This window comes from Vipera ursinii, assembly GCF_947247035.1.
Source record: "Vipera ursinii genome assembly, chromosome: 1".
NCBI classification, from domain to species: Eukaryota; Metazoa; Chordata; class Lepidosauria; order Squamata; family Viperidae; genus Vipera; species Vipera ursinii.
This window is the reverse complement of record NC_139512.1, coordinates 337,859,697-337,875,519: the sequence shown is the minus strand read 5'-3', so window position 1 is coordinate 337,875,519 and position 15,823 is coordinate 337,859,697. Positions and strand designations below refer to the sequence as shown.

The 15,823-nt window shown below is 40.5% G+C and overlaps 1 protein-coding gene across 1 annotated transcript in view; it reads right to left on the bottom strand.

The window, feature by feature from the left end:
• TSPOAP1 (TSPO associated protein 1) overlaps positions 1 to 15,823 on the bottom strand; it is a gene marked incomplete at both ends in the record, with an annotated part of 74,834 nt that overhangs the window by 28,641 nt on the left and 30,370 nt on the right. The window contains 6 exons of the mRNA XM_083376425.1: positions 829 to 938; positions 2,989 to 3,098; positions 6,530 to 6,783; positions 9,060 to 9,267; positions 12,489 to 12,539; positions 14,143 to 14,247. Coding sequence (XP_083232551.1) covers positions 829 to 938; positions 2,989 to 3,098; positions 6,530 to 6,783; positions 9,060 to 9,267; positions 12,489 to 12,539; positions 14,143 to 14,247 — 838 coding nt within the window. The remainder of the gene's footprint in view (positions 1 to 828; positions 939 to 2,988; positions 3,099 to 6,529; positions 6,784 to 9,059; positions 9,268 to 12,488; positions 12,540 to 14,142; positions 14,248 to 15,823) is intronic.

Sequence of the window (15,823 nt, the reverse complement as noted above, 5' to 3'; positions counted from 1 at the left end):
AGATAAAATCACTCTAACCCTCCAGGGTCCTGTTTCTAACCCAGACCACTTAAAACAGACATGTCAAACACAAGGCCCGGGGGCTGAATCCGGCCCGCAAAGTGCTTTCATGTGGCCCGCGAAGCCATCCTGGAAACAGTGAGGGAATGGCCCACACTGCCTTGGCCCTGGCCCAGAGATCCTCCTTCTGTCAGAGACCCTCAGATCTGTCCCACTCCTGCCCAGGCCCCCATAGGCACCCTTGATGCGAACGATGTAGAGCTGGCCACGACCACCCAGTAGGCCATACGCACTCTAGCCACACCCACCCAGTAGGCCACACCCACCCTGGCCATACCCACCTGGCCCCTTGAGGGCAACCACAATGCTGATGCAGCCCTCAATGAAATTGAGTTTGACACCCCTGACTTAAAATATATTTCCAAAACATTTCTCCTGATTTGGATAAAAACCTATGTCTCCCCTCTGCAAGATATTGTTTATGATTGGAAAAACAGGAAGACTGGATCTTTAGCCAGACTTTAGTTCTTATGTTTCTGGCTGCCTAAGAATTGCCACAAATGGCGGCCCAGCATATACTGGAGATATTAAGAATATATGATTGGTAAATACCATTGGGCTGAGAGTGACAGGCCCAAAGTTATCCTGTGGCTTCCGTGACTGTAGTTGGATTACAATTTCTCCCAGGTCTTTTCTTAGTAGTAATAATATTAACAATACTTTAAATTTATTAAAGCCACCCACTCCCATAGACAAGACTATTTTGATGAGTTGTTCTATATTGTGCCTCTTTTACAACTCCATTTTTTCATGCATCTTACAGCATACCTTCAAAAAAGCCATCTTCATCCATTTCTCCATAAACATAAATATACTCGCCAGCCGTAAGTGGTAGTTCAGCCTCAGGATTCTCATTAGGGCCATCAAAAGGATTGTAACTGAAATGAATGTAAGGAGAACATTTTCAAGTTAACAGTCCAAAAAGGAAATTGGCCACCATCTGAATCGGCTTCTTAAATGAGGACGGCAGGAAAACTGTCTGCAAAGGTATACTAGCAAAAGCAAAGAGGACATGCAAAATTCAATACCAAAGATGAAGAGTCTTTTCCATATGACTATAGTATTCCTATAGTATTGCTTTGGATTTTCTATGTTCGTGTTTTTGCTTTGGATTTTCCATTCTATGCAGTCTCTCTTGTAATTGTCTATGAAGATTCTCGATCATCTAGGATCGTCATGGTTGTCCCAAAGGTGCTTCTTCAAAAGGCAACTGGGTTTTCTTTGGTTTTGCTTGAAGAACTGAAGAAGAACTGAAGAACGTTTTGCTTCTTGGATGAGAAGCAAAACGTCTTCAAGCAAAAACAAAGAAGGTCCAGTTGGGCCTTCTCATTAACTTCAAAAATGAGAGTTTGTGCAGATTGCTTTATAGTTTCATTGCAACTTATTTGTATTTTTTCTCCTTTCACAATTTTCTCCTTTTTCCCCCTCCTTTCACAATTATTTCTGTACAGCTATATACTAAAAAAATGCTGCACCTAAATTAAAAAAAACCAGACAAGGTGGACTTAGATTATTTTTGTGCAGGATTTAATAATGGAAGTATGTGTGTTTGTGCACTGATAAAAAGGTTACGCGTTAGGAATCTAGCCTGCTTTTTCGTGCTATGTTACTGATGAGAATTTTGATGCTGCAAAAGAGGAAAAAAGAACACTAAGTGATGAAATTGAAATTTAAGACAAACGGTGCATGGAAGAGTTTTGCATAAAATGTGAAAATGAACACGGGGGACAAAAGGAGAATTCCAAGCGCACTAGCTATACGTCAGGAAGAAGATCAGATTTCCAAAAAGTTGAACACCTTATGATTGCCAGATTAATACCTAACCCAAATTCCTATAAATATCTTGTGAGTTAGAGAGAAGCAGGTATGAAAATTTCTTCTGAAGCATTTTCTGGTCTGTCATCCCTGTTTATTATTCACAGAGTGGCCACAGTGCTCCAGTTCAAAACAAGACACACAAAAAAAAGATCTAAGTGAAGAATGAAAAAGAGCGGCTATTCTCTGTTGCATGAGAACAGATCTTATCTGCTAATCTCCTACATATTTCAGTTTTTACAGTCCAAGCTGAAGTCTGCCAATAAGTATCTGCAGATCAAATACCCCAGCTGTCATTAGAGGGTAAACTGAATGATATTTTGAACTGAATGGATGACATTCTCTAAATCATTGACCAATATGATCTGGATGGCATTCATTCCTGCTTTGAAATAAACCTGGTGAATAGGAAAACCTTGAGAAAAAACATGCATGCATATCCCTTCCCCCAGGCTAACCTCTTTAAGGGTAAAACATTACACATAATGCAGATAAAAAGAAAGAATAAATAAGAGGTTAAAGAGAGGAGATAACAGAAAAGGAAAGGAAGCCTATAGTATAGTATCTATACTATAACATTCACATCGCATGCCTATACTGTTCTATTTTGCAAACCATTCCTGTCTCTACTGTATTATTTCCATACATTGCTTTTTTTTCTTGTAAACCTATCCATCTTTCTGTTTTTAAGGATATCATCAGTTCCATCAGTTATGACATCATCCCCATTCTTCATATATTTATTTTGCAATTCACTCTTCATTCTCTTGATATGACTAAGCCACCTTAATATACAATATAACATCATTTCATATTAGATGCTCATTTTTGTAGTCGGTCCAAACATGAACCCTGTACATGTTTTGTCACACACAGTTCTTAATTAACACATTAGACATTCTATCAAGATACACACATTCATCTAGTTAGTCTTATATATCTCTTTCCATATATAACTTGCAATTGTTCATTGTCTTTCCTTACCAAACACAACTCCATCAGTCTCTAGATACAATAATTCTCCCGTCACATCAAATAAAATCTAACATTTGTTACAAATCATTTGTATTCTTAATATTTAAAGTCACAGTTGGATCCTTTGTACAACCCTACCTATATCGAGCCAAGAAGACCTGAAGTTTTACTGGATCATGGTTCTCCTGCTCAGGTACCAATGAGATGCTGTCAATGTCCAATTCTTCCATTTCACTGGCTGTATCCACCTACGGACATGTAGAATATGATGAAATAGCTATATTTGCAGAAAATGCTAAAATTAAGGCAACTAAAGGTTTAACAGCAAACTTCATTTTAACCTTGAACCATTTGTTTTAATGATTCAGCATGCTGTAAAAACTCAACCCAGTTGGTTATTTTAGAGCTGAGTGTATTATGCAAACCTAGAATATAGTCTAATTCAGGAACCAAATTTAGCTCATTCCAATTCAGTCCACTTCAAGATATTGCTTATGACCTTTAAAGCCCTACATAGCATGGGTCCTGGTTTCCTACCAAACTATCTTTATCCCTTTACATGAGCCCATCCCACCCAATCAGGCAGGGAAGGTATGTTGCAGACCCCATCAGTTAAAAAATTCTAAATGGCAGCGTCCAGGAAAAGAGCTTTCTCTGCCATTGCCTCCGCCCTGTGGAACACAGAGGTGAGATGGGCCTCCGCTGTCCTGGCCTTCTGGAAAAGTGTGAAAACACAGCTTTGCAACTTTAGTTGGGATGCACAAAGGAGCATACAGCCATGGCCTAAATGCCCTCACCCCACTTTTAAAATTATTTTTAATACCAATAGCAATACCACGTCATAGTGCTTTACAACAGGGGTCCCCAATCCCCGGTCCGGGGACTGGCACCAGTCCATGGCATGCCAGCAATTGGTCCGTGCAAACAAACAAAACCCCACCCTAAACAAAACCCCACCCTGAGGATGCAGGCAGCATGCAAAGCTATGCCTCATTCAGTCCACAGACCAGTTCTCTACGGAACCAGTCCCAGGTGCCAAAGGAGGGGGGCATTGCTTTACAGCCCTCTCTAAGCAGTTTACAGAGTCAGCATATTGCCCCCAATAATCTGGGTCCTCATTTTACCGACCTTGGAAGGATGGACTTGGGCCTGTGAGAGTTAAACTGCTGGTAGTCAGCAGATTTAGCCTGCAATATTGCATTCTAACCACTGCACCACCACCAATTTAATATTCCTTGCCTCTTTTAAATTTAAATTTATTATTACATTATACACTGTTTTTATGCTTTAATATTTTTTAATATTTTATTTGCACACTGCCCAGAATCCCTTTGTGAGGGAGATGGGTGGTTCTTAAATATGATAGATAGACAGATAGACAGATAAATAAATAAATAGATAAATAAATATGGCCCTTGAGATTCCCTGTGCCGTTCCACCCCCCTGCAGGGAGGCTGGACACATTTGAGTGGTCCACCAGCGACTGATGGATCCTAATGGGTTCTAGAAGGAAATGGAAGATATCATGGGGGCTTTGCTGCATGGTGCTGCTGAAGCTCTGGTTCCATTCTGGAGCCAAAACGGTAGCTGAGGCTTGACAGAATTGCATGTCTCTTGACCCATCGAACCAAAATAGGTTAACATCTGGCCATTGGCCTAATTGTACGCAATCCTCTAACTCATGGGTCTTCAAACGTGGCCCTTTTATGACTTGTGGACGTCAAGTTGAAGTCCACAAGTCATAAAAGGGCCACGTTTGAAGACCCCTGCTCTACCTCATTTCCAGAAACACCCTTATCCCTTTTCCTAAATCAGGCTAATTTCATTTCTGATATTTTTCCACCAGTGAGCAAAATCTTTCTTATTCAAACACCTTTTTTCTGGAGATTTGCTGCTGAGTTGGATGATACTTTTTTTTAAAAAAAAATGTGTTTCAGTTTTTAAACTTGCTTTTTCATTAGATTTTTTGTTTTTATTTTTATTTTATTTGATTCAGGTGCTGCCCAACACCACACAACAATCTTTGTTATTATTGCCAAAGATACTATTTATTGTTGGAAAGGTAGCCTGTGTAGATGGAATAAATAAATAGTAAATAGATACATTATAAAAAATTAATTGATCCATCCCCTGCCACATTTTCTCCAGTTTAATGCAACTCTCGGAATATTCCAGTTGGACCCTTATTATTTATTTGTTTAGTCACTGCACCCTTAATTATTTTCCCTTTCTAGAGAAAGAAGCACTTGGTTAATAATGTTACTAGCTGAAGGAACACTCCTGATTTTGGTGCAAGTTGAGTCCCCAGTGATCATTGTGATCAGAGCTTGCAACTCTGCTGTTTCCATGGATGGGGGATTTCTGTTTCCTAGCAGATGTTCTCTCTAAAATAGATGAGCCATGGGGGAGGAGCAGGGAGAGGAACAATTAAGCACTGGGGCTTTGCATGTCTTGCAGAAGAGGAGGACCTTAGAGGTAGTCCTTACTTAACTGGTCACTTAGTTCGACCTTATGACAAAACCCTCAACACCCCCCCCAAAAAAAGGTACTGGTGACCTGGTTTTGGAGTTCTGATGGCAGTGTGACCCCTTGTGGTTACATAACCACATTTCAGGCACTTGCCAATTGGTTCACCTTTACAACAGGTTGCAACATCCTGGTGTGACACAGCTTGGTTTATGATATTTCCAGCAAAAAATGCCAATAGTAATGGATTGACTTGCTTAATGACCATGGCAATGACAACCACTGCAAAAAAGGTCATAAAATCAGGTCAGTCACATGGGTGCCTCAATTTACAACCGTCATGATTTACCACAGACATATCGGGCTCCAGTAAGTTCATACATTGAGGCCTACATATATTTGTTTAGACCAGTGTTTCTCAATCCTGGGCACTTCAAGATATGTGAACTTCAATTCCCAGAATTCGAGGAGTTCAAGTCCACTCATCTTAAAGTGGCCAAGATGAGAGACACAGATCTAGTCACTATCTCTTTGAGTAAAAGTGCAAAAGGACAAACCACTGACAATGGGGAAAATACTTCCAAAAGTTTGGCATTTTTTTTAATGTCAATTCATCCCCTTCAGAAGAAAAGGAAGATTTTTCCCTCTAACCTGCTCAGAAGGAATCAGAAAGTTAGAGCTTGTTAATTATTTTGGCTAGGTTTACTCTTATTCACTTACAGCAGCGGTGTCAAACTCAATTTCATTGAGGGCTGTATCAGCATTGCAGTTGCCCTCAGGGCCGGGTGGGTATGGCCAGGGTGGGCGTGGCCTACTGGGTGGGCGTGGCCAGCTCTACATCGTTGGCATCAAGGGTGCCTATGGGGGCCTGGGCAGGAGTGGGACAGATCTGAGGGTCTCTGGCAGAAGGAGGGTCTCTGGGCCAGGGCCAAGGCAGTGGGGGCCGTTCCCTCACTGTTTCCAGGATGGCTTCGCGGGCCACATGAAACCACTTCGCGGGCCAGATCCGGCCCCCGAGCCTTGTGTTTGACATGTCTGACTTACAGGATCTGGGCTTATTTACTGGGATATAGGATATAGGTTTGCAAATGGTCAAAACAGCACAGATCACTCTCATATGCGCTTTGTATTGTGAAAGGGTTGGGAGATGGCCCAACCATTTCTATGTTCAGAAATCAAAAGCTGGCAATCTCTTCATATATCCATTACTGACCTCAGGAGTGGGGCAAGATTTGGGACTGTTGTGCATGGACTCAGATCTGGAAGAGCTGGACTGGGCTTCCAACTTCTTGATTGCCTTTTTTGAGGCAACTGGAGGACTGCACGTATCTGGACTTCGGGCCACAGGAGACACCACAGGAGACACCACAGGATCCATGAACCGAAGTGCCACTGGGGAGAACCTTTCCACCTCTTCATTTTGAACTTTTCTACTGCTCCGTGGAGATACAGGGACAATTTCTGGATCTGAAACCAAACATTGTATATCACACTAGACAGGGAGGACAAACAAAACCATACAGGTCACACAACATTCAGGTTTAATTACAGAAAAGAACCACAAAGCTGACACACAACACCAACTTTCCCTTTTTGAAACAAAATCTGAACCATTTCTCTCCCCCCCTCACCAACACACACATACAGACAACCTAGAAGAAAGAAGGAATTTTAGTCTTTTTCTCAGAAAATTTTAAATTTACTGCATGGATTTAAGTCTATTGCATAGTCACAGAGGTTGAATGTTTTGAAAAACTGTGGACTCTCCAACCATCCTTTATAAACAATCCAAGGGCCTCGTGGCTACTAAAATTTTGGTTAAGAAAAGCAGAAGTCAAATTCATGACCTTTAAAATACTGCAGTGCTTCAGTGAGAAATTACCAGCATGGGGTAAACACAGAGAAAACTTTCAGGATGGAACAAGAAACAAATAAAGCTATTTAAAGCTCCTCTTGAGTCCATATGAAATGCCTTTAGCAAAGATCTCCTGTTCCATGTCTGAATGAGTCACAGTTCTGGGTGTTTTTCCTTCCAAGCAGCTTCCACTGGGTGGAGATGTTCCAGTGCTGGAGAGGGAACTAATCACAACCACTGCCAGGACGAAGCAACATTAGGCACACTGCCAATGACCTGGGTTGTCCCTTTTCCCATTCAGTCTCCACCAGGCTGGGAAAAACAGCCTCAACCAAACTTGGTTCATAAGGAAACAGTTCCCTTTAAATGGGGGCGGCCTCTTGTGTTTCTGCAGTTCTCACGTAGAAGAAAACTATTTATTACTGTGAATATTTCTTTACCCAAAAATTTCTGCCAAAGCAACTTCAGTGCCAGCCTTGCATAGCCCCATTATGCTATAGGCCTTCTAGAGCTTTTCATTCTGAAATTAATTGCTTCAGCTGCTGCTCTGGTACACAGGAAGTAAAGACAACTTTGCTGAGTTTCATTCAAGCTGCCCTGAGTTGTTGGATACAAGATGGGTGGCAAATAAATTTAATCAGTCAATCAATCATTTCACAGCTAATGGGCAGTGATTCTGTATTGGGAGGAACTCCTGGGCTCTTGAATTTTTCCAAGTTGCATAATGGCTCATCCCTGTTTTGTTTTTTAATTTGTTAATTGCTTTCTGGCTGCTCTGAGAGATACTTTTGCCGCATTCTCAACAGTAGCTTGCAGGAGTTTTCCCCTGTTTTGTTCCTTGTCACAAAAAAGCAAACATGCTGAAGAAAGAACAGGGAGGGGGTTGGAACATCCAGTCTGCTGATTTTTATTATTCTCCCTCTGGCTGCTTGGAAGGGAATAGTGTCTGATTCAGGACAGTCATGGTGCACTGCAGAGCACTGAAAATATGCTGATGGTTTGGCAAGGCAAACCTGGTGGCCATAATTGGATCACTGGTCATTCTAGTTCTGTATAATCCAAACTGCATCATCTAAACTGACCATCGGTATTTAGGCAAGATATTTTCTTGAGTCAATTTAGAGAAGTTGTGGATTGAATGGAGGATCTTTTGTCTATAACACCATGGTTCAGTATGAGCTACAGCTTCTACTTCAGGTTATGACTGAGATCATCCTAAAATAATTAAAACATCCTTCCCTAGTATGGCACCCATCAGCTGATTCTGACTATAACTCCCAGGATTCCAAGCCAGCAGTGCCATATTGTTAAGAAATTCTGAGAATCACAATCCAACACATTTAGAAAACACCAGGCTGAGAAGAGCAAGCATTACATCAGGCACCATATAAAATACAGGTACTCCTCGACTTATGACCACAATTGAACCCAAAATTTCTGTTGCTGAGATACTTATTAAGTGAATTTTGCCCCATTTACGACCTTTCTTCCATAGTTGTTATGTGAATCACTGCCGCTAAGTTACTAACACGGTTGTTAAGTGAATCTGGCTTCCCCATTGACTTTGCTTGCCAGAAAATTGCAACTGGTGATCACGTGGCCCTGGGACACTGCAACCATCATAAATATGAGCCAGTTGCCAAGCATCCAAATTTGGATCACGTGACCATAGGGATGCTACAACAGTCATAAGTGTGAAAAATTGTCATAAGCCACTTTTTCACTGCTGTTGTAACTTCAAACAGTCACTAAATGAATGGTTGTAAGTCAAGAACTGCCTCTATGTAGTTGAAAATATTTAGATGACTTGGTGCTTCCCTTTCTGAATTATTCTGTTGTCAACAAGAACCTCAAAGAAACATGCAAGGGTTCTCTTCTATACTGTCACCTTTCTGCTTGAAGCCATCGGAGAGCTGTGGAGAACTCTGGCAAGTAGCAAAGACAATCTCTGAAGTCACCAGGGATGAACAGAAGGAGGATGTGGATGGAAGACCTAATTTCCCAGTTTGGAGGCGAAATCGACTGAGTTCCTGAGAGAGGAAGTTAAACTGTTCTGTGTGGCTGCGACATTGGTTTTCCAACTCTCTCACACGGGCCTGCATTGCAAAGAAAAAACATTAGCTACAGCTGAAAGCAGATTTTAGGAACATAAAGAGATTTTAATGGAACAGAGGAAGATGGTCTATCTTGCAGGTTAGTATCCACTGACACACATTAACTAGCTCAAGTCCACTATGGCCCCCCTGACAAAAAGTCCCCCCCCTGTACCTTACGTGGACTTCAACCAGAACTCTCAGCATTACTCAGTTCTGGCTATGAAAGTTGCAATAACATGACTGGAAACTGCCAAGAGGGAAGAAGTTGGCTTAGAGTTAACCCAAGGGCATTGATTGATTGATTGATTGATTCATTCATTCATTTATTCATTCATTCATTCATTGTTCCTGGGTATTGCATTTTAGGTGGATTACATTATCATTTCCCAGCCAGTGGATCCTAGATATTTGAAAAATTTAATTTCATGATGCATCTACTTGGCACAGCATAGTAAAATTATATAACATAATCATAATAGTAAAGTTGGAAGGGACCTTGCAGGTCATCTAGTCCAACCCCCTGCTCAGGCAGGAAACCCTATATCATTTCAGACAAATGGCTGTCCAGTTTTTTCTTAAAAACTTCCAGTGTTGGAGCATTCACAGCTTCTGGAGGCAGGTTGTTCCACTGGTTAATTGTTCTAAATGTCAGGAAGTTTCTCCTTAGTTCTAGGTTGCTTCTCTCCTTGACTAGTTTCCATCCGTTGCTTCTTGTCCTGCCTTCGGGTGCTTTGGAGAATAGCTTGACTCCCTCTTCTTTGTGGCGGCCCCTGAGATATTGGAACACTGCTATCAGGTCCCCCCCTCACCCTTCTCTTCATATAACTAGACATACCCAATTCCTGCAAATGCGGGCATTAGTTTCCTGTTTGTTTTGGGACACAGTAGTGTTGGTGGTATCTCAGCAACTATTGCCTTCTATATGAGTTTGCCTGCTTTTTAAAATCAATGGAGAGACCTCTGTTTCCCAGCAGTGGCAGAAGTGGAAAGGGTGAGACATGTCAAAGGGTTTTCTCTGTGACCCGATCTAAATTTTGGAATTTTCATCCTCAGGAAATCAGGTTGGCACCTTCTCTGATAGTGAATACCTTCCTTTTGGGACAAGGCATAAGCAACATAAATTTTAGAAGGAGCTGCTTTCTCACTCTGCCCACTACATACTGTATTTTTATTACTTTTTTATAATTGATTTTGTAAAGGTTTTCAGCACTACCTTTGGTAGAGGAAAGCTTCCAGTAATTTTTTGGGAGGATAAAGGGATCAGTTTTAAAAGGCAGCCCTGTGCTGAGCTGTGGGATAAACCTACATGTGCAAAGATCAGCCATTGCAGATGACCACAAGAGGAAATGGTATGAAATGCTAGTACCCTGACAGAGGGAAAAGAATTGTGACTGCAAAGAAACTAGAATGAAAAAAAACTCCTAGTTTTTCTTTCCTTTCTGCAAAAGCCTCTGAAAGAATGAAAGAACATCAGTAAAAAGGGGTTGGGTGGATTATTGCTTTTATGGTTACCAAACATAAGAGCCTGATTGCAGATTGAACATGTTATTAATGACAATGAATAGAAGACACAGGATTTATCTTTGCCATCAAACATTTCCCCCCACTACCACGACGTTTCTGTGTTAACCACATCTACATGACTAGTTATTCTACAGAACAATACATGCACACCATCTCCTCCTCTGTATGCCACAAAGAACAAGGGCAAGGAATCTTCTTCCAGACAAATATTTCTGGCTAATAAATGGATACAGTATAAGAAATGTACATGAACTCAATTTAAAGATTAGTGTGTGTGTGGGGGGGGAACAATCTACAACCAAAAGACAAATGAAACAGGAGACAAAACCATTTTCTGACTTCAAAGGATTCTTCTTGTTAGCTAACTTTTCAGTAAGAGTCCCTTCAGACTGGAGAAATCCCCCAGGTGAAGCTTAATGCTTAGGATGGAAAGATGATAGCCCATTAACAAAGAAGAGTAAGGTATGAAGAATCAGCAATTTATAGTCAGTTTTAATTAGTGTATTAAATGGGAAAGGGTGACTGGAGTTCGAATCCCCAAATTGGGTGCTTGCCACTGGCATGTATTTATGATGATTGCAATGTCCCAGGGTCATGTAATCACCAACAAGCAAAATTAGTGGGGGAAATGAAATTTGCTTAACAACCACATGATTCATTTAACAACTGCAGTGATTTACTTAGTAACTGTGGCAGAAAAAGGTCATAAAATCGGGCGTAACTCACTAAACAACTGTCTTGCTTAGCAATGGACATTCTGATCTCAATTGTGGTTATAAGTCGAGGACTATGTTTAGTGAAGGACACATTAAGAGTGTCAAATTTACATATTTTCCCACACTCCCATTACTGCTTGGATGTTGTGAGGTTGGACATTTCTTCCCTTCCTCTGGCATTCGACAGAAAGAACAGCCTTGTGTGATTGAAACCTTGCTCTTGTTCTGCAGGGCTAATACAGATGCAAAAATTTTGTGTAAGTTTGGAAATGAGAAATATACATTACTGCTTCTCAAATGCATTTTGGTTTTTCTCCAATTTTTTCATTGTACACTCTACATGATATGTAAAAAACATAGTGTTTCTCTGTTCCAAACACCTCTGAAACAATCAAGAGTTGTTGGAGGAAAGAGGGGAAAACTGTACATTTTTGGCAAATCTGAGACCATTAGTACCTGCATAGAATCCAAGGAATTCTGACAAGACAAGAAACAGCAGAAAAAAAAGTTGTTAACTGCACATCACCATCATCCTTAAGTACAAATCAGGTGATTGATTGCAGGGCTGGATAAATCAATTGAAAACCCACATCTGGAAGTGTAATGGATTGTGAGATTAACCTTGGGAGACAGGAGAAAGAGCTGTAGCCCGGGCAACACTCAGATAGGAAATATCTCAGACCCTCTTTCTCCTGTCTTCCAAGGTTATTCTCACAGCCCATTACCAGATGAGACATTGCCTTCTGACCAATGAACTGCAATGGGAAATCTCTTAGTATTTTCCACGGTGACAAATTTAATCAGGTCTTTCCCTCTAAAGATAAGTACATACTCCAAATAGAGCTGGTAGTGTTTCGGTTTGATGTAAAATTTTCTTGTTTATTTCAAATAAACTAAATTATACCTTACTGCTATATATATCTTAAATGGTGTTTTTTCTTGGTTTTTACCTCCCCTTCTTTTACTTTCTCCTCTTCTTACCTCTAAAAGCTGCACTGCTCCTTCGTGTTCTTTCCTAGCTTCAGCCTGAGCCTAAATCCAAGAGAAAAGAAAAGTTAAGGGGGCTGATTATCCCAGGAATATTTATCTTCACTGACATAGAAGTGGGTGATTTGCTTGTAGACTTGATTGAATTTACAAATTCTGCCTAGCCATAATGGATTAGCATTTGGTGTACTGATTAGGTTTATGTTAAGCCATGGTTTATAACCTGTGAATATACATAATCATGTACACCATAATTTCTCCTTAGTTCTAGGTTGCTTCTCTCATTGATTATATTCCGTCCATTGCTTCTTGTCCTGCCTTCAGGTGCTTTGGAGAATAGACTGACTTCCTCTTCTTTGTGACAGCCCTTCAAATATTGGAACACTGCTATTATGTCACCCCTAGTCCTTCTTTTCATTAAACTAAGAATAGAATAGAATAGAATAGAATAGAATAGAATAGAATAGAATAGAATAGAATAGAATAGAATAGAATAGAATAGAATAGAATAGAATAGAATAGAATAGAATAGAATAGAATAGGAGAGGAGAGGAGAGGAGAGGAGAGGAGAGGAGAGGAGAGGAGAGGAGAGAAGAGAAGAGAAGAGAAGAGAAGAGAAGAGAAGAGAAGAGAAGAGAAGAGAAGAGAAGAGAAGAGAAGAGAAGAGAAAACCTTGGAGGACTTCTAGTCCAGCATCCTGCTCAAGCAAGAGAACCTATATTATTTCAGACAAGTGACTGTCTAGTCTCTTCTTAAAAACCTCCAGTGATGGAGTGAGTGCCCATGATTTCTGAAGGCAAGCTGTTCCACTGGTTAATTGTCCTCACTGTTAGGAAGTTTCTCCTTAATTCCAGATTGCTTCTCTCTTTGATCAGTTTCCAACCAATGTTTCTTGTCCTGCCCTCTGGTGCTTTGGAGAATAATTTGACCCCTCAAATACTGGAATATCAAATATCATGTCACCCCTATTTCTTCTTTTCTTCAGACTAGCCCAGGGGTAGGCAACCTCGGCTCTTTTATGACTCATGGACTTCAACTCCCAGAATTCCTGAGTCAGCTGTGCTGACTCAGGAATTCTGGGAGTTGAAGTCCATGAGTCATAAAAGAGCCGAGGTTGCCTACCCCTGGACTAGCCAAACCCAAATCCTGCAGCTGTTCTTCATAACTTTTAATCTCCAGACCTTTGATCATTTTAGTTGCTCTTCTCTGAACTTTTTTTAAAGTTTCAACATCTTTTTTGTAGTATGTTGACCAAATTTGGTTGACCATCCTGCTAACTGAGGTGGGGGGAGATTAAGTAAATGAATGAACCAACAAATAAAATGTGTTAGGTATCAGTAGGGTAGAATCAAATCGTTTGTTGGTAAAGCATAAGCAATTTCACCTTGCCCAGTGGTAGGGCGGTGTTTCCCCATCTTTCGGCAGATTGCATCTGTTCACATCAATGCATCCCCAGGCATTACTATGGGCTGAATGACCCATCAGGTTACAAACCCCACCATTAGAATTTTTCCTTAACCTCCAAAGCAAGTCAGTTGTTGCCAATGGGGTCTGTTTACACATTCACACGTGAGCCTTCGGTTGATGGAAGAATCAGGCTTGTGTGAATAAACCTGGGAGAAAGAAGTGTCCCATTGACAGAAGTCACCTGCTGTAGCTGTCGGACTTCATCTTTTTTCTTCTGCAAGGCCTGCAAGGCCTTCTCGTGCTGATGCTCCAGCTGCTGCCTTCGTTCTGCAACATCTCTCATGTGCTGGAAAGTAAGAAGATCAGGAAGAGTCCATTGGGGCAGGTAATACATTTTAACAGGTAAATAGATTCTAAACATAAGAAAGTCAAGTGATTCTCACCCAGACCCTTCTTTCATTCTGAGCTATGCAAATCAGGACATTCATAGAACCTAGCTGATGATAACCTCTGACCAATAATATCATGTTAATAATGATGTTTGCTTCGATGCTTTAATGGATAGACTATGCCTAAAAGATGGTTTGGAAGAAATGGCAGAAGAGGGTCAAAATCTTCACTTAATTTGATTCAGTGTGTATATAAATGTAAATGACAGCATCATTTTCTCCTTGTCATGCTGGTAGCTACCCCAAAGTTTGGAGCTGCAGATAATTCTGGACCATTTGTGGTTTTTTTCCTCTTTCTTAGATCTGTTGTCAAGGAATAATATGATTTCATATGTAGAGTCCCCAGTAGCTAAGCATAAATTAGGAGCATCTTTACCTTTACCTTAACTGGAGAATTATTTCTGACTTGTAGCTCACTGTCTTAATTATTGAATTTCATTAGCAGTTTACAGCAAATAGTGCTGATCACCATCTGAGGGCTGTGCTGAGCCTGTGCCATAAAATGGACACTCTGTCAAGCATTCCTAAGATTTTCTTTAGTTATTTTATAAATTGTCTCAGGTTGATGCCAGTTCTTGATTCCAAGCTTTTGATTCATCATAGGAGTATGAATAACACAAATAAAGAAGTGACATTTGCATTTATCCATATCCTCAAAACCAGCTTTTAATCAGAAAGCCTGGAGTCCATTTCAATGTATACCAGTGTATAAGGAGCAAAATGGAAAAGGCCAGCATATAGCAGAATTTAATATGTGGCTAAAGGAGTGGTGTAAAGGAGAAGGCTTTGGTTATATTAGTCACGATGACTGTAGCTGGTCCAATGAAAAAATGTATAAAAGAGATGGTCTGCATCCATCCAAGAAAGGGACTGAGTTACTTGGCAATAAATTCACAGCTTTTCTGGAGGAACATTTAAACTAAACAATGGGGACAGTGAGTTAATTGATACAGAACATCACTGTCCCCGGCAATCTAAGAAAATAGGGGATGTCAGGCACCACACAAGTTATGTAGCAAGTAAACACAGGGTCAGTCATAAAGGACTCAAATGTCTATACACCAATGCACAGAGTATGAACAGTAAGCAGGGTGAACTAGAAATTCAGGTAAATGAGGGCGGATATGATATTGTTGCCATTACAGAAACATGGTGGGACGAAACCCACAAATGGAACACACAGCTAGAGGGATTTAAACTATTTAAAAGAAACAGACTAAACAAAAGAGGAGGTGGAGTTGCTCTCTATATAAGAAATAACTTTATCTCTACAGAAATAGAGCACAACAATGATGAAAACTGTAAACTTGAATGCATTTGGGTCAATATAAAAGGGGAAAAAATGACATTGCCATACGTGTATACTATAGGCTGCCCAAACAGAGGAAATAGATGAACTTTTTGCTAGTCAGCTAACTAAGGTATGTAGGAAGCACATCACAATAGTAATGGGGGACTTTAATTACCCTGATA